The 22,989-nt window shown below is 47.3% G+C and overlaps 1 protein-coding gene across 3 annotated transcripts; it reads left to right on the top strand.

Moving 5' to 3' along the window:
* Positions 1-1,860: 1,860 nt before the first annotated feature.
* Positions 1,861-7,897, top strand: ADCYAP1 (adenylate cyclase activating polypeptide 1). Of its 3 annotated transcripts, none has more exons than XM_040588843.1 (6): positions 1,861-2,124; positions 2,503-2,610; positions 4,543-4,677; positions 5,172-5,267; positions 6,081-6,218; positions 6,758-7,897. In XM_040588843.1, exons 2-6 carry the CDS (start codon positions 2,510-2,512, stop codon positions 6,915-6,917), a joined length of 630 nt encoding a protein of 209 aa, XP_040444777.1. In that variant the 5' UTR covers positions 1,861-2,124; positions 2,503-2,509; the 3' UTR covers positions 6,918-7,897. The 3 variants fall into 3 exon arrangements, with proteins under 3 accessions (XP_040444777.1, XP_040444779.1, XP_040444778.1); XM_040588844.1 differs by lacking the exon at positions 1,861-2,124 and adding an exon at positions 2,241-2,346; XM_040588845.1 differs by having other exon boundaries at positions 6,081-7,897.
* The last annotated feature ends 15,092 nt before the right edge of the window (positions 7,898-22,989 follow it).

The raw sequence follows: 22,989 nt of genomic DNA, 5'->3' as shown, positions 1-22,989 counted from the left end.
ATTTCCTTTATCTCCGGAAAATATTGAAACCTTAAATGACCGTAATAGGAATGTAATTGTATGGTGTGGTTTTTGTTGTTGTTGTTTTTGAGAAATCGATTTGGGCTCAAATAACTCATCTCGGCGTGTTAGACCAAACCCATTCGAATAGGAAACAGGAGAACTATATTATTGCCGCTTCCTGAACTCTCTGCTTATGATCCCAATAATTAAAATGTGCAGTAATGGCTCCTGCAGCCTGTGTTTCTTTGGGTAATTCTCGGAAATGAAGGGTTGATTTTCGGCCGCTGAGGGAGGAGAGCGCGGAGACGAGCGCAATCGCAGCGGCTGGGAGCCCGCCGGTGGTCCGCGCCCGGCGCTCCCGCAGCGCTGGAGGGAAAATAATCCCGGCGGCGGGGAAGTCCCCAGAGAAGGGAATTCCCTCCCAGTCCCTCCGGCAAATCAACTTTTTGTTTCTCCCCCCCCCCTCCCCCCCCCCTTTCTTTTTTTCCATGGCGATCCTCTTCCCTCCCGCTCCGCCAAGCGCTGCGAGTTGCACTTCTGTGTCTGTACAAGGCGGGAGGGGAGAGCGTCGGGCCAGGGGATGGGGGAGAAACCGCCCCCGCCGCCCCCGGGCCGCTGCGGCCGCGCCTGGGACCTTCCCTGCGGGGCGGCCGAGGGGCCCGTCCCCCACGGCCCGAGGCTGCGGCACACGCGGAGCGCTGCTGCTTTCCCCGGGGGGAGCCCTGCCTAATGAGAACAATGCTAACAATCCTTTCAAATTAAAAAAAAAAAAAAAAAAAAAAAAAAAAAAAGGAAAAAAAAAATGGGCTCAGGAAAAAAAAAAAAAAAGGCACTCCTGTCCCAAATCTCCGTGGAAATGGGGGTTCCGCGCCCGGCTGCTCCGCCTGCGCGCTCAGCGCGGGCGGCTCCGCAGGGGCCTGCGCCCAGCAGTGGCCCCGGCTCCGGTGAGCTGGCCCCGCGGAGAGACGCGGAGCAAAGCCGCAGGGGAGCCCGCCAAGTTCGGGTTCGGGGACCCCCACCCCACCCCAAACCGCTCTTCTCTGTCTCCTGGTCCCTTCCCACGGCAGGTAAAACTTGACCGTGGCGAGTGTCCTTCCAGGTTTGCAGGATAGGGTTTGCGGTGTGTTGCTGTTTGGTTGTTGGATTTGTGTTGGTTTGGGGGTTTTTGTATATATATATATATTTATATCTAATTATTTTTTTTGGTGGGGGGAGTGTGAGTTGGTGTTTATGAGAAGCTTTATGACTCCTGATAAGCTCATCTTTGAGGACGACACAGAAATGTGTTCCTTGAGGAATTGGGGTGGTGACGTCTTTTCTGATACCCGATTATTACGTGACTGGGGGAAAAAAAAAAGGCATTTGATTCATGAATAAAAATCCGGACACCATCACGGGGGCAACAAACAATATTGCCCGTTCTCTAAGGTAACAAGCAGGCAAATGTTTACGAAGAGGGCTCTTTCAGAAGCGGGGTGTTTGCAAAGATTTTGTTACTAATTGCGTATCAGACGGAAGGCTGCGGAAGGCTGGTCAAGTTTGGAGCCACCGAGCAGGAAGAGAAGAGGAAAAGGCTGAAGGCGCTCAGTGAGGGGAGAGATCTGGGGAAGACAACATCGCACGCAGCCAGCCCGCGGCTCCCCGCCTCCGCTCCCTCCCGGGCTCGCTCGCTCTCTTCCCCCTTCCCCTGCGCTCCCTTCTCCGGCGACATCTCGCTCCATCCCTCTTTCTCCCTTCCTTTGCAGACTCCACTCCAGATCTGTGCTGCTACCTGCAAACTTTTTTTTTCCTTTATCTTTTTCATCTTCTTTTTTTTTTTTTCCTTCTCTATCTTTTTTTCTTTTTTTTTTTTTTTTTTTTTGAGTGGATTCCCCTAAAACCAGCAAACAACTAACCGCTGCTTTTGCGTCTTCTTCATCCCGTGGGTCCTTTGCCCATCGGAGAGGCGATGCCACGAGGGTGTTAACTCCTTTCGGCCGCAACTTGGGAGACAGCTTGCATCCCCCCCCCCCCCCCCCCTTGGATCTTTTTTTCTTTCTTTTTCTTCTTTTTTTAAAAAACACCTGCCCTTTTAGCTTCGCAGCCAAACGCTCTTAGTGCCGGGTGTTTTAGAATTTAATGGTAAGGACACGAGGCGGGTCGCTGGGCCTTCCCGCAGCGGTCCCGGGGCGGGCGGGAGGGCGGGCACCGACGGGGCGGGCGGCGGCAGCGCTCCGCGCCGGGCAGCGCTCCGCGCCTCATCGCGCCTCTCCGCGCCGCTCCGCGCCGGCACCCGGTTGCCCAGGGCGCTTGCCCCCAGAGGCCGCCCTGCCTCCCTCCCCCCCAGGCTCGGCTGGGGGTTTGGTGGGTCGTGGGGTGGGGTTTTGTTTTGTTTTGGGGTGGGTTTTTTTCGGTTTTGGGGGGTTTGAATTTGGGGGGGGTTGGGTGTTCTTTTGTTTTGTTTTTGTTTTTGATGGTAGGGGTTTTTTTGACAGCGGTTTTCCTTTCCCTCCTGCACAGAGTGGCAATGTGTAGCAAAGCGATCCTAGCACTTCTGGTCTATGGCATAATAATGCACTGCAGCGTCTACTGCTCACCTGCGGCCGGACTTCAGTACCCGGCGCTCAGGTAGGTCCGTCCCCCGCCCGGGGGCTCCGCCGGGACCCCTTCAAGCCCCGGCTGCCCCAGCTTTGCTAAGGGCATAGGAATCTTAAGGGGAAGAAAGTGGAAGGGGATGTGGGGGGGAGTCACCAAACGAAACCCTCTCTGCTTCGGTTGTGTGCCCACCCTGTCTGCCCCGGGGTAGGAGCCGCCGGGAGGGTCACACAGGGAGGGGGGTCCCCCCGGCTGCAGCACTGGCTCCCCCCAGGGTCGTTGCCCGGGATCTCGGCGCGGTTAACCTGCGGCCTCTGGTCCCCGGGCAGGGGGGGGACCCGCTCTGCTGCGTCTCGGCGGGAGCGGGCCGGCCGCACCTCGACGTGGCCCAGCAGCTCCCCCCCTCCTGCCCCCTGTCCCGCACGGGCCCCGGCCGCTGTCGGTTGCCCGCAGCTCGCCCAGGGGGAACGGCGAGCATCGTCTGTCCGGAGCGTGGGGAGCGGGGCGGGGGGGGGGGGGGGGGGGGCGGGTGCGCCGTGGGCTGCAAACATGTGAGAGCTGTCACGGTTCGTGTCGCAGCACTGGAGTTGTCGGGGATTCAGTCTCTTCCCGTTTACCTGCCTTGCATACGACCTCCCTTCCCAAGGGGGAAAGAGCCTGGCGCAGGGTTGTTCGGTTTTCCGCGTCTGTTCGGAGTTGTCTTAAGGCTGGGCTGCAGTGCAGGCCCTGTCCTCCTGGGAGCCGGGGGGGTTTGGACCCCGCTGTGTTTGGGGCAGGAGTGGGGGACCCCCGGAGGCGTCGGCACAAGCGACTTTCCCACGCTGGGCCGCGGCTGGGGGCGCAGGGTACCCGGTCCGGGACGGCCGCTGCCAGCCTGGTCCCACCCTGCTCGTAGCCTGCTTGGGCGACCGGTTGTTGCTTGGCTTGGCGACAGTTTTGGGCTTGGTGCTGTTGTCCGGCCCCACCGGCGCTTGGCTCTGTTCCGGGATGCCCTGCGGGGGTCACCGCCGTGCGGCTCAGCTGTGAGCGGGGGGGGGGGGGGGGGGGGGGGGCGATGCCGGGCGCGCAAGGCTGTCCGAGGAGGGTGTCCTTTTCGGGGCTCCGAGGTGTCCTTGCACGAACCGGGAGCCCGTCGGGGCTGGCTCAGAGCAGCCCCCTTCCCTTGCCGGGGCAGAGGGGCTGCGGGGCAGCGGGCTCGGCGGCCTGCGGGGCCATTAGCCGGCAACGAGCCGGCTCTCTTCATTCAAGCGCCTGAATTAGCAGGAGTGAAACACTTTAGGGGCATCTATTATTAATGCCTCCGCTAAAGCTCACAGACAAAAATAGCTGCCTGTAACGTACAATGACCTACATCGTACCGCAGAGGGGGAGGCAGAGAGCGGGTTGGGGCGGGGGGTGGGGGTGGGGTGGGGGGTGGGGGGGTAGGACAAAACTGGCGTCGTCTCAGAGGGCAGAAGTACCATTCAACGAAAAACAACAACCGGCAAAGCATCCCCCGGCCCCACGGGCTGCCGCTGACCGCCGCGCCTCTGCCGGGGAGGCAGTTTGGCTCCCGCCCAGCCCCTGGCACCCCACGCGTGTGTGCGTGTGCGTGTATGTGCGCTGCAGCCGGCACGCCTGTGCGTGCGTGCGCTCCGCTCGGGGAGCGACCAGCCGTGGCCGTGGCAGAGCGGGGCTGTTCCTGGGGCTGGGGCGGGGGCCGGGGGTGGGGGGATGTTTGGGGCTTTTCTCGGAGCGCGTCTGACGGCGGGTGTGTTCCCTCCCCCGCGGTCCTGCCCCGCAGAGGAGGCGGAGGGCGGGGATGGGGAGCGGGCGGGCGCAGGGAAGGGATGGGGGCAGTCGGACGGGGCGCCCCGGTCGGCTCCGCCGGGGGGTGGCCGCCGAGGCAGCCCGGAGCCGGCAGCGGGGAGCGCAGCGCTCCGCGGAGCCCGGCTGACTCCTTCCCCTCGCTGCTCTCGTTGCCAGGCTGGAGGATGAAGTCTACGACGAGGACGGGAACACCCTGCAGGACTTCGCCTACGACCACGAGCCCCTCGGTATAGCGAATCCATCCTCCATGATCGGCGAGATGTACACCTTGTACTACCCACCGGAAAAGAGGTGACTGCAACTCGCGGGGTGTCAGGCGTGAATTCTGAACCGGGAGCAAAACGGGTCTGGCCGAGCCGATTGAGAAAAAAAGAAATAATGTAATTGTAATACCCCACAAGCCAACAGCAACAGCAACAACAAATCCCAACCCAAACAAACGACCACGCTGCTCGGGTCCCGGTGCCCAGTTTAAAACCTACAAGAAATGGAAAAGCCGCCTTACCTCCAGCAGCGCGGGGGAGGGAGCGGGGGAGCCGCCCGCGCCGGGGAGGGCTAGCGATGCTCCCGCAAACCGAGCAGAAATGCCCAGGCAGCGAGGAGCCGAGCAAGTGCGGCGGGGAGGGGTCTGGGTGGGGAAGAGGGGTCCCAGGGGACGCGGGGAGATGCCGCCCTCCGCTCGCCGGCGGGGAGGGACGGTCACCGCCACCGCCCGGGCTGGCGCACCCCGCCGCAGCCGCCTCCCGGTCCTCGCCGCTCATCCCCGGGCTCTTCCCTCCGCCCAGGCACGCCGATGGGATCTTCAACAAAGCCTACAGGAAACTCCTGGGCCAGTTATCCGCCAGGAAATATCTGCACTCCCTGATGGCCAAGCGGGTCGGGTAAGGGTTTCTGCTCTTTCTTTTCCGGGGTGGGCGTTGGTGCCTCTGGAGCGGGGGCGCTTAAAAGGCCGCCGCTGGAGGGAACAAAGCTGCCCCGGCGGGGGCTGGGGGTTTGTTGCGCCGGCGGTGGGGCTGGGGGAGCCCGGCTCCCCAGACCCCGGCCGGCCCCGGCGGCGGCTCCCAGCCCGCTCCCGGCGCAGCGTGAGCCCGGCTCTCAGCGCAGGCGTTCATGGAGGTTTGTGCGGTTTGATGCGCTCGGGTATACATATATATATACGTGCATATGTATGTGTGTGTATATATATTTATATATGTCTCTATAATTATTTGCAACCAACTGATTTAAAATTAAGAAGTTGGGCCACCTCCCCGCTTTTGCTGGGGGGAGCAGTCTGTCGGAAGCGATGCCCGAGGGCTCGGCTGAAGCGGGGCGGGGGGTGGGGTGGGGCGGGCTTGGCTGCAGCTCTGCGCACCCCCAGGCGCCGCCCGCCGCCGGCGGGGCAGGGGCGAGCCCGGTGCCACCCGCCGCCCTTCGGCAGAAGGTAACACGTTAATAAAGCCCCGGGGAGCGCAGCTTTCCCTGCCGCAATGAATAATTCATGTCGGGGAGATATTGTCTCTCCCGCCGCCGCCGCCGCTTGCGCGCACCGCCTCGGGAGCGGGTTTCGGCGCGGCCTTTGTCTCCCCGCGCATCTTCCGCGCAACGTGTTGCGCCGGGGTGGGTGGGTGGGGGCGGTGCGGAGGGGAGCGGAGGGGCGCGGAAGGGGGCGGAGCGGCCCCGCCTGACGCAGCTGTGCTTCTCGGTGCTTGCAGCGGTGCCAGCGGCGGCCCGGGGGACGAGGCGGAACCGCTGACCAAGCGGCACATAGACGGCATCTTCACGGACAGCTACAGCCGCTACCGGAAACAAATGGCTGTCAAGAAATACTTAGCAGCCGTCCTGGGGAAAAGGTATAAACAAAGAGTTAAAAACAAAGGACGCCGAGTAGCGTATTTGTAGCGATAAGTAACCAGCCACTCCTGTGTATACAAAGTCCTAAGAGAGAGAGAGAGAGAGAGAGAAAGAGAGAGAGAGAGAGAGAGAGACCCAACAACAAAAAAATTCTAAACAAAAACAAAAGTCATTTCCAAACTGACTGAACAATCACCGCTCCTGTGTTATCTAAACATGTATTTATGTATGAAGTAAAGCCATTAAATGAATATTTTGATAATAATATTGTTTTTCTTTTGTACAAAAGCACTAGAGAAACGCACAGATCTACTTTGTGGACCAATCATTAAGTTATATATAATATATAAATATATATAAATACTACTACGAATACTAAAGAACAATTCTTCATATAAAGCCTGCACAAGAACAAGAATTCGCCTGAGCTGTTTATGTTTTTATATAAAATAAATAGAAAAAAAGACAATCATTGTTTTGAATATTACTCCTATTTTTGTAACGGAAATTAAAAGGATAGTATTTTTACCCGCGACAGGGTCGAAGACATTAATTTTCACCATTTGCTACTGTACATAGAGAAGGATGCCCTGCTTCCAGGGGATTATGAGGAAAATGATTTGGGAGAATTGGTGAAGCAGATTCTTCCCCCGGTGAGTCTCAAGGCTCCTTTGCCGCTAGCCTCTCTGAAGGGGTAGCGTCCCCATTCCTCTAGATTTCGATTTTTCCCCCCCTCCTGCTTTCTTTGATTCTAGTTGTATCTGTATTAGTGTCTCCTCAAACAATGAGCTTAGAGGATCATTCTCTTGTGAAAACAACAGCTCGATCTAAATTGTACATCTCTGTTGCCTATTGGAGGGAGAAATAGTTTCAAAAAGAACAACCCCAAAATAACAACAGAAAAATCAAAACAAAACCAAAAAAAAGCCAAACCCCAACCCCTAAATCCCGAACCAGCAGCAAGGGTAGTAAGTACTAAGCCCCGTGCACTGCTCTTCTGGCTGGCTGGGCAGAGTTGCAGAACAAAGCGAAAGCGGAGACAGGACCCGTTTGGAAAGAGTGGGGAAGTGAGCGGGGGCGGCCCCCGGCGCGCCCCGGGCCGCAGCCGGTACCGCAGCCCGTACCGGCGCCGGTGCCGCAGGGTCGAGGGAAGACGAGGCGATCCCACCTCCGATCCGCTACCCAACTGCCCCGGGCAGCTCGGTACTGGACCTGGATGCAAAGTACAGTGTGTTACTCTCCAGTGCTGTCCATGCTTCTCATCATGTGTAATGAGTAGGGTTCTCGCCTTTGCATTTTATTTCGGAGTTGCTCTTTTCTTTCTGATTGTTTTTTCTTGTAGACCCTCCCGCCTCTCATCCTCTCTTCGCACTTTTATGAGCTTTGTTTAACCCACCTGAGTCACCTTTTTGGGTTGTGTTCTTTTGGGGAAAAAAAAAAAAAAAAAAAAAAAAAAAAAAGATTGTGAACGCTCTCTCACTCCTTTGTTCTGTTTTATGCAAGCTCTTATTGTACAAGTTTAGGAACCCCTGTTGTAGCTACCACTAAAGAATTATGCACTACTACGAAAGTTTTTGTTCCTTGTTTATTGAGTTTGGAGGTAAAATGTATTTTTCTACATTCTGGCTTATTGCTTAGTAAAATTTATTTCATAAAACAAACTTTTGTCATAAAAGAATGTGTAGTGTTCACCTGTGGTCGGGTTTCTAACGAGATAAACCATTTTCACCTCATCTCTCTATGTACGGACTCCTATCTTACCTTCCGCCCGGGGGCTGGCCCCGTCCCTCCGCCCGGGCAGGTGGCGAAGGAGGACACGCAGGTACCTGCTTCCTTCCAGCTCACCACACACACCTTACAGGAGTCTTTCCAAAGACACAAAGCGAGCCCCGCGTTCAAGACGTCGGAAAGCAACACCCCCCCCCCCCCCCACCACCCCCCCCCCCCCCCCCCCCCCAAAAAAAAAAAAAAAAAAAGGCGGCGGGTAAAACCCCCCTTCCCCGGCCGGGCAGAGCCGCCGGCCGCCGGCGAGGAGAGGAGCGGGCAGACCCCGGCGGGCGCTGCCGGCACCGCTGCTCCGGGCTGCCCCGGCCGCTCCCCGCCCTGCCCGCCCTGCCCGCCGCCGGCGCGGGCTGCGGGGCCCAGGGACGCGGGGCGCGGTTTGCAGCTTTCGTGCCTTCTCTTCACCTTGTAAATCGCCACGAGTTCACGGATGGCTATTTAGTGGCCCTACGATGCTGCAACACATCGGCTTGCGTTTTAGTCGTATTTCTTCTGTTCTTTGGCAACGGGCAGAGTTTGCTGTGTTTGTGTCGGCTGTGGTATAATGACATAGGGCTCTCTTGACGTTTTATTTATGACCTTTATCAGCTAGAGTTCAGTGGCTAGTCGCAAGCATTATGAAGTGATCACCTAGGTTATTATCCTTTGTATGAATTATTTTTTTTTAGAAACGCCAACAGCCTTACCAAAATTTGAGCAGATTTGAGATACATAGTAGGTAGATGTTAGTCTTGGAGAACTTATTTTGTGTGCAAATGAATATAAAAAGAACTTAAACAAAGTATTATTACACACATGATATCTATAACTAGGACTTTGATAACTGTTATATAAAGTGTGTAAAGTTTGTATTAATAAATTTTTGTAAACAATGCAATTTCGTCTAATGTTTGGGGGAGAAAAATCTAGAACCTAAGAGTGAAAGCTGCATTTCATTTAATTTTTCTTTTTAATTAGTTCATTTTTAAGCAGTGTTCTTCTTTCTTCTAACTTTTCGTGCCTGGGATATCTTTTTATTAAGTGTCCACATTTTATCACCAAATAACCTCTAATATTTTTACTGATGGTTGCTCCTCTGTTCGAGTAAACTAAACAGAACTGCAGAAGTAAAGAGCCTAGTTCCACACACACCAGCTCGGTGACTCTCTCTAAAATATGCAAACCAAATCAGTCGGTGCCTATCATTCATTCCTCTAACAATTCCTATGCTTAGAAGCCGTTTATTTTAAGCAGAATAGGTATGTTTGATGAGATCTTTACCTAATCCACTTTTAATGAACATTCTGTATGTGATAATGTGCTTCCCGGCGTCACCCAGCTTGGGCAAGGGCAGCATCTTTCTTTGGATTAAGGATATACTGAGCTGTCCTAAAAAATGATACGGCAACACAACAAAGAGTTCCTTAGGTTTTAGAGGGTAATATGTGGCTACAACGAAAAAAGCACAGGCAGGGTAGTTTGTTGTCTCAAAGCAGAGGTCAGGATGTCCGACCTTTAATCTTCACTTTTAGTTTAGCAATAGCTGCTTATGTTGATTATTTTTTATTGTTAGCTCAGGGACTTTACCTAAGTATGTTGAAATGAAAAGTAACAGCAATTTAGTTTAAAGGAAACTTTATTTCCTTCTAAGATTATACAATTAAAATAAACCAAACACAACCACACACAAACATAAATCACAGGAATTAAACGTCAATTTCCTAGCAATTTATTTTTCAAAACTCTTAAGTCCAGGATTTGAAGCAGACTGGTCATATCCTCTCTGCCACAAATTCACCTCCTAGGATAGTTTCAACAACAGCTTTTCACTGGCTAATTGCAAAACACTGAGAGAACTTAGAAATCTGGTGATGTCAGTGCTATGTCTTAGGAATTAGTGCAAAGCATGATAGAAGTTCTGATAAATGCAGATTGGGTCAGAGGAGAATGCAAAAAATACCTATTGGGGGAGGGGGAGAGGACAATCACTTCTCAGACAAGACAGCATAAGAAAACCAAGTCACTGTTTCCTAAAGGCAGCATACAGCAAAAACCTGCTGTTAGGTTTATTCAGTAAACTATGCGGTCCTCATACATATAATCACACTAAATTTCCTGCCCTTATAAACTGAAAACATGCTTAAGAGATCCAAGCTGAAGACCTTCTAAGTGCTGGTAGCTAGAGGATGAAACTTGGGATTGGTCCACCTGAAAAATATGGTCATCTTCATCTAGTCCTGGCACTCGCTGAAGATGTGCAGAAGATGGAAATTCTGCTGGAAATGACATAGAGATGGTCCTAGCCTCACTCTGCTGAAATTCCTCTTCACCAAATCAAGTATTTAATAAAGAAGCTCAGCTCTGTTCCTAGTGATTTAAACTGCCATCTGAAATGATACACTTGGAGAATGTGCAATACTGAGTCCTTTAGCATGAGTTTTGGGGGGATTGTTGATGTTCTGTATGCTGCTATAAGACTAACAGCAGAAATGGAGAAAGCTGGCTGAGGAAACAAGAATGACTGTAGAACCCCAGTGTAAACCTGGCTGTGGCCGGCATCTGCCTTTCACAGGGTTTGCTTCTGAGGGTATTGACCTCCTCCTCTCCATGTGCCTCTGGAGCCTTTTTCAAAAAAGTTAATCTATTGGCTGTATACGTTTTCACCTACAGTTAGGGGAAATAGAAAATAGAAAATCAGGAGGAAGTTTGATCTATTTGGGGGCTTGTTACTCAATACTTCTGCAGCTTAATTTCCAGTTCTAGGATAAATTATTTAGTTTTTCTTCAGGAAAAACCTTCAGGGAAAGCACATCCCTGAAAAGTCTAGGGACCTCATGCTTAGCCTTTAGAAGTACATGTCCTCTTAACTACACTCATAGATTTTTAAGACCCAAGGGCACTGTTATGTTCATCTGTTCTATCTTAGATAATACAGGGAATAGGTTTTCATGGAGTCCTTCATTTAGGGTTTAATTTCTGAGTGAGCTATTCTGTATGACAGCAGTATTGATTACAAGACTTGCAGGAATGGCAAATTTTCCAGGTAAGTTGTTCCAAATGTGGCAGTTTAGCACTCTGTTCCTTGTTTCACTTTGTCTCATTTCTGAGTCCAAGAGATTTGTAGCCTGCTGAAGAATCTCTGAGTCTGTAGATTTTCCTCTCCATGTAGGTAGTCTGAGGCAGAGATCTACTCTCCTCTATGCCCTGTCTTTGAGGTAGCAAGTTTGATGTCTAAGTGCTCACCGTGAGAGAGGTTCTCCAGAGATGGCATTATTTCTGAACCATTTGTATTTATTAACATCCTTGCTAAAGTGCTGAGGCTAGGAATGGTTACAGTACCTAGCAATGACCACTTTGAGGACACCTTGAGGATGTGGCAAAAAGTAGTAACTTTCCCATTCCTTAGGAGCTGGTCATTGCTAACAAGGGTTGTGTTTGCTCTCTTCGCCATTTCATCATGCTGGGAGATCATGATTGTTCATAACCCTTTCCTACACCTCTCTTCTTTTCTGGATGATCACTTTACATGCATAGAAGCTGTGGCCTGGAAGTGACACCATCATTCTCTGTTCCTATTTTGTACTACTTTGTGTTAAGTTGTCTTAAAAAACTTTTTCAAGAGAGTTTACCTTACTGAGCTACTACTCTGGTAGGCATTCATCTTTTTCTGCACCACCACCATGCTTTATCATCTCCGCTGTCACTTGGCACCCATTACTGCCACCTTTAGAAAGTGTAGACCCATTCCAGCAATACCATTTGTATATTTGTGTATTTGTGATACACGGGCCCAATCCGTATGCAGATCTGTACAATTATGCCAGATAAAGACTTGGCCCATTCTAAGTGCAAATGGTAGGACAGAGCAAAAGTGACTCATACCAGGCTCCTGGCCAAATCTCCTTGTTTTGCACTTGGGTTCCTAGAGGCAATCCCATCCTGGCACAGTTGAGGTCCCGTTGACTTTAAATCCATGTGGAACATCTGAAAGTGTTTTTTGCTGAAACTGACCATGACTCCATTACTTACTTGTAATACGTAGAGAAGTAGTACGTGGTGTCTTAGAGGTAACGTGGCTGAACTGCTAAGGCAGAATACGTGTAAAAACTAATGCATCTTTTGCAATATTTAGTTAATTGGTGGTTGATAGAGTTTATCCTAGCCTAAAAATGGGATTTGGTTTTGAACAAGGATATCTGGGCACCAGAAATATGCCAGTTTACAAGCACTGGAAACAATCATCCTGTGTTTGCCGTTTATACAAGAGTGTTTGTTTTACGACTTCAATAATGAAATACCTAAGAAAGGTAGATGTACCCATCCCCGAAACAGTGTAATTTCTTTATGTGGGTCGCTGAGAGAAGACCACTTTCTCTTCAGGCTCTGAGATGAATTTCAGATATTCCACTTCAAAAAGAATGTCATGGAGATTTATAGTAGCATGAAGCAGAGAAGCTGGACAGAAAAATGGCAATCACTGCTGGTTCTTCTGTGGTGTTCTCCAGAGTCTCAATATCAGGATATGAATAACTGCATAGGTATAACTGGATGGGAAAGGATCTAGGAGGAACAAACACGTCCCAGCTGACATCCTCCAAATGGAAATGTGACCTGGAGAAATGAGGGGGATGTTGAAAATTAACAGTTTTATGAGAAAGGGAATTTCCATTGCCATCTTCCACAGATCCTTCAAAACAGGGATCCAGGCTGGAGTCTGTTTTTCTCATTTGCTGGATCAACTACTTGGGAGTGAAGGGCCTGCTAATTTCAGATGGGTCTTCAAGGGTAGAAACACTTTAACAAAAATTGCATGTTTTTGCCTTTCTGTTACACACTTCTGAAAGTCTTGTGCTTTGTCCTCTGACTCTTTGCTCATACCAGAAAGGTTGGACAGCCTCACATCCTGCCCATTTTTGCAGGGTTAATATGCTTCTCTGATAGTGTATATCCAACATAGTATGCATATTTATAGGTGGAGAGTGCAGACTGAGAAAATAGTTGCCCAGGCTAAAGCACTTACTATTCGAGATCTGACAACAGATCTAAATATATATTCATTTTGGACAGATTAGATTAGACTCAGCCTATGGCTGATCTCTATTTTGACATTTATCTCCATGGTGAGAAGAATGGTTACTTTTGAGTGGTAGAGTTATGAATAAATGACTGCCTTTCCCTCAGGAGTGAAGATTAGTGTCACAAGAAATCAGCCATCATGTATGTTATATGCCGAACGTGTACTCTCTCAGCTCCCACTGCTTGGATGGGATTGAAACTTCCCTGACAGTTTGAGAGAATGAAGAGTGCTTGGGCGGTGTGGGAATCAGGCTGCTCTGAAAATGGTTAAACTTTTAATCAGTTGTGAGCTCTTATGTCACCAGCAAAATAACAATATATGTAAATTAAATCGTAAAAATAGCACAAAGAAATCTTTCTCTCCCTTGCTATATATATATATGTGTATGCATATGTATAGGTACATACACATATTTCTACATCAGACAAAAATGATAACACATTAAAGTTCCAATATTTATGTATTGGCCATAGCTAAACTTAGACACAACATCTAATTTACACTGACGTCTTTCTTTAACAAGTTTTGTAAGAGGAACGATTTAAGTTCAAGGAAGTGCACTGAGTCATCTGCACGGTGGGCCACTGGCTGAGCTAAGTTTAGAATCAAGGGGAAGTTTGGATCTTCTGTCTCCAAGTTTTTCCCTTTACATCTCTACTTTTCTCAAACACTGTTAGTGCTTAACAAAGGGAAAAAAAAAAAGAAGCATCACAATTTCTTTTCTTTTCTTACTTGATTTTTTATGTATCTTTGGTTCTCTGGTCTTGTACGGTAAATCAGCGAGTTTTATTTAGTGAGCTGATGCGAGTTTTTAAAATCAGGTTGCCTGATGACCTTGCAAATACTACCTTGTGACATCTGTGTCTCAGGAATGCTGTCATTAATGAGTATAAATAAAAAAGCCAGGTCTGTTCAAGTGATACCTGAGCAAAGAGATGTTCCCCAGTTGCAAGGAAATGAACCAGAACCCAGCCCAACCTCTTGCTAGCTGCTTGCCACAAAACTACACGTAGTCATTCTGTTAGGCTTTGTTCCCTCCCAAGACTTTCTGTGGGTCGATGAGTTTCCTGGCAGGCTGAGGGAACCATGCAGGTAATGGGGCGCCATAGCCTGTGTGAAAGCCAGCTCATTCCTCCTCCAGGAGGTCCCTCTGAAGACAAACTCATGGCCAGAACAAGGGAAGACCAGTGCACTTTCTCTGTAAGCAGGCTGTGGCCAGCCTGTTCCCAGCAGGTTACGAGCCTGTCTCCTCTGCACCAGACCCGGGATGCTCTTCTTGTGCAACGTGGGTTAAAGCCTCACGTGTTCCTCTCCACTCTCATGGCATCTCTCCTCAGCACAGCCTGACAGATGGATGGTACAAAGCACAGCCCATCTCTGATACAAACCGAATGGTCACTCTGCTTTTGTACAGCTTCTGTAGGTTGTATCTATTTTTCCCCTGGGCCAGCAAATACACAAAAACTAAGGGAAACTGGCCAGACTCTTTAAGAGTATGTTTGGTTAATGATTTCTGGTTTCTCTAGCTGGTTTGGTGCAGTGCTGTGTTTTGCATCAGGAAAGAGTCATGATACAGCCAAGAGGGGACTTTGTGTGGTACACTGTATGCAGACAGGTGGAACATTTTTACTAAAAGGAAGCAGTTTTCTGATTGCGTTTGCTATAATAAAATGCAGTTATGTTTTATAACAGTTTCATTTTATTCTAGTTATACTGCAATGACAGCCTTATTACACCACTGTTTATGCTTTTTGCTAAGCTTAGTCATTGTTTAATCTTATAAACAAAGAGTCAACTTAATTCCTGACGGCTGTTGCAACTCACGCTCCTGAGCTCTAACATAGCTGGAGGTACCATGGGGTGGGGATGTAAAATCAGTTCGATAACCTGGTCATTTTAAGAGTCCTACCAGGGGAACCCCATACTGTTGTTACTGTCCAGTAGGGCTGGGCACTCAGAGAAAAAAAAAATAAAATTAAATCTATTGAAAGCTATCAATTATCAGCGCCCAACAGGAGTGCAACTGCAGTTGCACCTTACTCAGCCTTATTTTACCAATAGTGATGGTATTAATGTCCATGGGGCCACAAGCAGAAGGAAAGGGCCACTCAAATATGAGTGAGCTTCATCACAATCTGACCCTATCTTATTAAAGATGACTTTTGCAGCATGTGTAGTCTTCTTGTATTCCAGGTCAGTGGCTCGTAAAGGGTGGGCTTCGGAGTCAAAAACCCCCACAATACTTCCTTGTAACTCCACAGTGAGCAGCTGTCACTTTGTTAAGATAAATGCCACCTTTAGTAAACTGCAGTTACTGTTCACTTTTCTCCACTCTCCTTATATCTCTGCTTTGACCTAGTCTGAGTCATCCCCTGCATGGGAAATGTTTCTTCCTGTGGGCATACATTATGACTGGGGTTGTGTACTGATAAAAGGGGTATAATGTGTCCTCTGACTCTGCAGCAAAATGCTTCTGCCTCGAATTAGGATGCTTGGTAACACAGTGAAGACACAAACCAGCAGGAGTTTTTTAGCTTCCCTTGCTATAGGTAGATGCTAGGTGAAAAATAGCCTTTAAATGGCAACAAATGCCTTACCTATGCACCTGTGTGGGGACCAGGTTGGCACATCCTGTGAGTGCAAGGCAGGAGAAGAGGGTGTCAGAGGGCTCTGCTGTACTGACCAGGCAGAGACCTTGAGAAGGCACCACCGGAGAAGAACTCGGTTCCTCCGCATTTGAATTGTGGGAAATAGGGGCTGACTACTTTTCTGCTCAGTTCTAATGGTGAGATCTTAAGAGCATCCATATGGACCAGGCCAAAGGCTAGCCAAGCAGCCTGTTTCTAATGGTCACCAACAGTTTAAGAGAAGTCTACAAATCAGGGCATGCGAAGGATCATCTTTGCCAAAATGAGCATATAGCCATCAGTAAATTAAGGACTCGTTACTCTGTAAGCTGCCTTTAAGTGACTGTTTAACAGACCAGGTGGACTTCATCGACTGGGTGGCTCCCTTTTTAAGTCCACTTTTAACTTTACTTTATAAATGAATTTCGTGTTTTAATTATGCACTATATGCTCTTGCTATTTGATACATCACATTGTTACATGCATAAAAATCCCTGAAAACTCTGAGTACCTATATTCAAAGTATCATTTCTTGTATATTCCCAAGCAGGGTACATGCTAGATGTTGTTGGATGTTATGGAAAAGTCACAGCTCATTAAAACCCCCAAATCTTACCTGAGCTATTCTTTCCTGTCTTGTTTACAATTTAGAGCTTTTAAAAATTTCTGGTCATGACTTATAAGTTATTTCACTTCGTGTTTATACCCAGTACAGCTACTTTTTATGTATCAGGAGCATTCTGACTTCTGTTTCCGTAACAATGCCTCTAGAACAAGCACCACAAGAAAGCGTTGTATGATAACTTGGCTATGCTTTCCATACTGCTCCAAAGCCTGAGTCTGAAATGTAGGAGTGAATTTTTGCAAGTAAACCATAAGTAAATCCAACAGTGTTTCAGTATACTTTTGTAGTACAAAGCCACATATTTGAATAAGTTTCAGCTGATTCAGTAATTTACCTAACAACTTGCAGTGATTAAACTGAAATATTAAAGAAATCGCATAATTTTTCACCGTCTGACACTTTCACCAGCTTGGTCAAAGACTTGCATTGTTTGTGTTTTGAACAGTTCTCTTTTTGATATGTATACACACCTAATTGTACAGAAACTGTAACATAACCAGCTAGGCAAAAAGAGATACTGCTAAAATACCTGCGAGGATTCAGAATACCCAAAGAATGTCATATGTACTGTATCATTTGTTCACCAGATATGCTATGCACCCATTATTCCTTTGAAGCACACTGAGAGCTGCTGCTGGTACTCGCTGCATTTTGTGGCTGAAACTCTTTCAAGTACAGAATTCCCTCTGGCTTTTGATGACTTTCTGCATGTGGAGCAATCATCCCAGGCTCATTGCCATAGGAATATGAAAGGGGCAGGGAAATGCTGCTGCCTTTCTCTGACCACTTAGGATTAAGATGCTCCACATCGCAGTGAAAGACATAAGCCAGCAGGAGTTTGTTAAGAGTCTGGCTGCCTTAATCAGAAAAAAAAAAAAAAAAAAAAAAAAATCTGGTGAGCTGAAAATGTCCAGATGGGTTTATAAAGATAAAAATAACAGTCTGTGCCCTTCCCCCCATGATGAGAAATAATTCCACATTGACAATGGTTCTACAACATACCACCTGTGCTGCCACCAGGGCACGCATGATCCATGGCAGAGTCTCTAATGGTCATGAGCGAAAGTGAGTGGGACTCCATGAATTCAGCAGAAGCTCTGCACTCTAGCTTAAAGAGGGAAATAGTGCTGCAGAATAAGAAGATATCTCCAGGAGAGAGCACTCAACCCAACCATCAAAATTCATCAATGCCAGCACACAGGCAACATAGCCAGGGAAAACTTCAGGTAATGGTTTGGACTGGCAGGGAGCCATGCTTCAGCAGAAGTCCATTCTGATAGGGATGAACACAAATCAAATTGTCTTGTGTTGACAGATCCATCACTTTGTGGAGTACCTTATACCAACCATCATGGGAAAAGCCAAGCTGGACACGGAGTGGACTTCCTTTTGTAACGAGCGTATAATCCTGGGTGGAAAAGATTGACTTCTATCAGATGAAACAAAAGTAACATATACACTGAGGTTACATGGGATGCTGGGGTTTTATTATGTTTCCAGGCCAGCAGAAAGTGAGCAGATTGTTTTTTAAGGAGCTGGGGAGCATTTTCTCAAGAGTTTTAGCAGAGAGAGGAAGGAATTATAAGTTCCAGTTCTGCTAGAGGTATTTGTAGTAATGACTGCGAGCTCCAAACCAGGTGCCTTTCCCCAGTGCCCACAGCTGCCTGCACCCTGCCACCAGCCTCCCAGCAATTGTGCCCTCTGCTCTCCTCCTCAACCTACACATGGAACTGTCTGTGAAAGAAATCCTTTCTTCCAGTTGCAGTAAAGCATTTCAACAAACCTTTTGCCAAACACTCAGGTTTACACAGCTTAATCTTCATGGTCAGTGGAAGAGAGGGGAGAGCAACTGGGGCTTCCCTGTCATGCTGCCTGGTGGGGGCTGGAAGCAATGTGCATATGCAGCAGACGAGCACTTACAGGCAGTACTTTAATGTGGACATTGATGTGGAATGATATTGAGCATAAATGCTATTCTATTCAATGAAGTAAAACAGGGGTCATGAGTTCCAAAAAGGACTGTTTAGGTTTAACCCCGGCCTGCAACCCATCACCGTGCAGTCACTCACTCGCTGCCCCTCACCCACAGGGTTGGGGGGGAGAATTGGAAAGGAATGTAAAACTCGAGGGTTGAGATAAGAACAATTTAATAGGTAAAGCTGCACACGCAAGCAAAGCAAAGCAACGAATTCATTCACCACTTCCCATGGGCAGGCAGGTGGTCAGCCATCCCCAGGAAAGCCGGGCTCCACCGTGCATAACGGTTACTTGGAAAGACAAATTACATAATGTCGGATGTACCCCCCCCTCCTTCTTCTTCCCTCAGTTTATTTACTCAGCATGATGTCATATGGTATGGAATACCTCTTTGGCTAGTTCAGCCAGCTGTCCTGGCTGTGTCCCCTGCAGTTTCTCGTGCTCCTCCAGCCCTCTCTCTGGCAGGGTCCAAGGAACCAAAAAGGCCTTGACTTAGTATAAACATCACCCAGCAACAACTGAAAACACCAGTGTCCTATGAACATTGCTCTCATACCAAATCCCAAACGCAGGTCTGCACCAGCTACTAAGAAGAAAATTAAATCTGTCCCAGTTGAAACTAGGACAGGAAACCTGGAAACATTCTTGGTGGACCGGTGCTGCAGGGGTGGCTTGAATGCTTTTGCCAAAGATATAGAGGGAGGGTGAGTGAGCCTTTGGTAGGCTATGTGCTGCTCAACCAGAAAGCTGAAGGGTAACCAAACGTAGCCTTGCAACTCAGGTTATGCTCTACATAAAGCTAATGCAGAACCCACTTGTATTGATTATTTTAACTCTGTACAGACTGTGCAGATCCTATTTTAGATCTTGATTTTTAGGCTTAATAAGTTTAAATGACACAGGTCTGCTCTTGCACATTAAGCTTGCCACTACTTGCCATTTCAAAACTTGGCTCCCTAACCAACAGCACTGAATATTTTTCCACCTTTGGAGGATAAAGATATGGAAAAGTATTAGGCTTCTCTTTTACAAAACCCTATTCCTTCATTTCTCCCCCTGGCTTTTGGATTTGGAGTACATTAGAAGACTCTCAGTTTTGAGTAGAAACTAGCATTAAAAGTGTGCATCGAGGTTACTGCTGTTAACAAGCAGCTCATCTCTTTGATCTGAGTGAAAGCAGGGCCAAGTTGCTGGGCAGCTATTGTCCCTAGATCATTGTGCTTGTCATGATAATTTGCTTTGTAGGCTGGTGGTAGTTGTATCTCAGGGTTTGACATTGAAGGCTGGAGCCAGCAGGGGGAAGAGATGGCCTGGTGCCTGAGACAGCACTGTGTTCTTGTTCCTCCCACCCAGCAGTACAGATGTTTGAAGTTCAGTGATGTCTCTCTTTGTCCTGGTAACATACATCAGTTTTCTGTGGGCAGGCATCAGCTTGGTTGCCTAAAGTCCTGACATAACCAAACATTGACTTTTTGGCAAGATCCACAAACCAGATGTTACTTCACCTACTTAATGTTCAGAGTGTCACCTGCTAGGCGCGTGGAGGAGGGATGTCACCCTTGCAGGACACAGCATCAAGCAGAAGCCAGTGATTAAGCTGTGAGCTGGAGAAATGAGGGTCACATCCTCCTCCTCCCCCCCCCCTATTGCATATTTGTCCTCTTGCTTTCTCATGAGAAAGTCAGATCTTTAATAATCTGCTGTCCTCAAAGGAGCAGAAGAGCAGAACATCACTTTGCCTGTGGTTGAACTGCAAGTTAATTTTTCTCCCATGTAATGTCTTCTTTCAAGGGATGTTTGTTATGTTGTAAAGTCAGATTACACTCTACGAATAAAGAAGTGAGTTGGAGGAAAGGGTCTTCTGCAACCAGAGGATCTGGAAAAAGGTAGGGAAAATATATAGTTTTTTTGGTTTTGTTTGTTTGTTTGTTTTTAATTTCCTATTTTTCCTGCTGAGGCCTGCTATGAGAAACAGAAGAAATTTAGGAGACAGCTGACAAAAGCTATTTATTATGATATTGTTACTTCTGTACTTTAATTCTTCAGAAATGTTGTCTGTAACTAATAACTATTTCAGAAGTCACTTTATTTTAAAGCTTGCAGTAGTAAGCAACTGCAATTCCCGCATGCTATTGAATGTGTTACTGCTGGTCCTTAGTCCTATGTAGTTAAATGTATTACAATGAAGATGCATAGAGTTACTGAGTTAATTTTTCAAGGTTTGTCTTCAGAAATACGGGTTTATTTTACATCTGCACAGTACCAGGTCTTTTTACTATCTCTGATTGCTGTACATTTAACCTTCCTTTTTGTTTGCAAGCCAGCAGTGTTTACGCTTCCTTTTTTAACATTTAATTTTACACCTATTTTAGAAGTGTGTCAACAGGCCAAAATATACTTAAGCATTTCAATGACCAGCAGAGCTGCTGGATATTATCAGGTGCATCTGTCACTGTTCAAGAATGAAAGTTCATTCTTCCTCATTTTGTAAATATACCTAGCAGCAGTTTCTGTGTCTGTATGATCTTATGTATCTTTTTTTAGGCGCAAATATAATTTTGTTTACATAAAGAAACAAATCTTCAGACACTTTGGTTTCCACAATATTCATTATTTTCTTTGCAAAACGGAAGAAAAATAGCTATTTTCCTGCATGGTTTCAATTTTTAGAACTTATGTCCATCCACAATGGAAATGTGTATTAGTACACATTCAGAAAAAAGAGAGAAAAATCTTGTAATTTTGAGATTGTTCAGGAAGTATCAGTTCTGCACTTCTTTCAAATAACGACTTGATCTACAGCTCTATGTCACAAACTTGTATCTTGGCTAGAGAAGCTTAATTTTTTTCTATGATAAATAAATGTACTCTTTCAAGTGAGTATAAATGTAAATTAGAGCTCTTTTGTAGCCTTCTTACACAGACAGAGAACTGTGAAAGGGATTTTGTCTGAATGAGAGTGGGCACATTATGGTGTTGTTGAGAGAGAGAAGCCCATGAAGTTACTGCTTGTCCTCCATACGTGCAAACTCACCAGTCCAAACACGCCTGGCTCTGGTGTGTGCATGCATGTGCACCCCCTGCCCCGCAACAGCATACGTCTTCTCCCAGGCACACCTCTGACAACAGAGAACGGAAGCAATGACCAGCGCTGCCGAAATGCTGCAGTAATACGTGGTAGAGCTGCATTACCATTTTATAGTGTGTATAAGGCATGACATTGTTAACAAGTGTTTTGAGGCACCCCGGTAGGGAAATATTGCTCAGAAAACTAAACTGTAGGAAGTGCTGTTATTACTATTCTAGAGAACATGCTTACTAAATCAGAATATTTTATGCCAATGTATTAATTTTACTATTTATTTATTACTTGTATTGCCATAGCAACTAGGAGCTCAGTCACAGACAAAACCCCCATTCTGCTAGGAACTGCACAAACAAGAAAAACAGATGAGGAGTTCATATTTGCATTAGTAAAGTGTTCTTAATTTTAAAAGGTCTCTGAGGTCACGTAGGCAACTGCAGACAATAAATGTAAAGCAAGTTCCAATATAAGCACATAAATAAAACCACAACCAGGAGCTCAGTGATAACTTGGCTGTCCACTGAAACTCCTTGGAGAAATGCTGGCATTATCAGCAGACCTTGAACCATGCCCTTAAGGAAATAAATTCAGGCTCTATCAAGCCAAGAAAGGACCTCATGCTGCAGCACCTCTGCATTTGATGGGTGGATGGTTAGTGGGAACATCTCCACTAATCTGGCTGAGCACGACCTCCTCATGTGAGGAAAACTATGCAATGGTCTTTGGTACAGATTTCAGGCTTTAATGAACCTGGGATCTGGAAATATTCCTTTCCCATTATGTTGCCATTGACCTGAGAGAAACTTCATATTCGTTAAGAAGAAAATTTGTCAGCCCTCTATAAGAAACCATTGGCTTACAGATCCCATGGGGAGGCACTACCAAAAGGACCATGATTACACAAAGCAACGACCTTCTTAAATTCTCCTGCATTTCAGAGAATATTGATTCCTAGCATGGTATTGAGCTGTGTAATACAAATGCCATTTTACATTCCAGAAATGCTAGCTTCGTTAATGCCTTGAAATCTTCCTTAATTTTTTAGTGTCCTAAGACACAGCCAATTAACTCTTTCCTTCCTTCATTATCTCTTTATTTAGTTCCCTGTTTACTTTTTTTCCTCTCTTTCTCATTTTCAGCCTTTTTTTTCTGCAGTACGTTACCACCACAACTTGCTGCCTGAATGAAGACACAATTTATTTTGTCATTTTAATGCAGGGAGTTTGCACGATACATTTAGATTTGTATGATTTCAAAACAAACACCACACAACACGTATGTGCTAATTAAACACACCATATTAATGATGTGGTAGCATGTGGCCCTTATAACTCTGGCAGCCATAAGAGGAGTCCTGAGGGAGGCATATTTCTTCAGACTCAAATGCTGTAAGCATCTTTGCAGGGAGGCTCTCTGTTTTTTTTCTGAAGGTACTGTGCTTGTGGGGGATGTGTTCTTGTCTAACGTTGACAGTCCATCGCCCCTGCCCCTTTCCTCTCCACACTAAGTTGCTGGTAAACCTTCCTGGTCACCCTGTAAAGTAGAAGCGACAATGAAAACCACAGCATTTCAAACCAGCAAGACCTTAGAAAACGGGGATGCCTGCAATATTGTTGCA

This window comes from Falco naumanni, chromosome 3 (genome assembly GCF_017639655.2).
Source record: "Falco naumanni isolate bFalNau1 chromosome 3, bFalNau1.pat, whole genome shotgun sequence".
Taxonomy (NCBI): domain Eukaryota; kingdom Metazoa; phylum Chordata; class Aves; order Falconiformes; family Falconidae; genus Falco; species Falco naumanni.
Note: the sequence above shows the minus strand (reverse complement) of the source record. Positions and strands in the feature narration are given on the sequence as shown.

Coding starts and splice junctions, on each gene's coding strand:
- ADCYAP1 (XM_040588843.1), top strand. CDS start 2,510: ATGTGTAGCAAAGCGATCCTAGCACTTCTGGTCTATGGCATAATAATG. Junction 2,611..4,542: donor CTTCAGTACCCGGCGCTCAG/GTAGGTCCGTCC, acceptor TCTCGTTGCCAG/GCTGGAGGATGAAGTCTACG. Junction 4,678..5,171: donor TACTACCCACCGGAAAAGAG/GTGACTGCAACT, acceptor CCCTCCGCCCAG/GCACGCCGATGGGATCTTCA.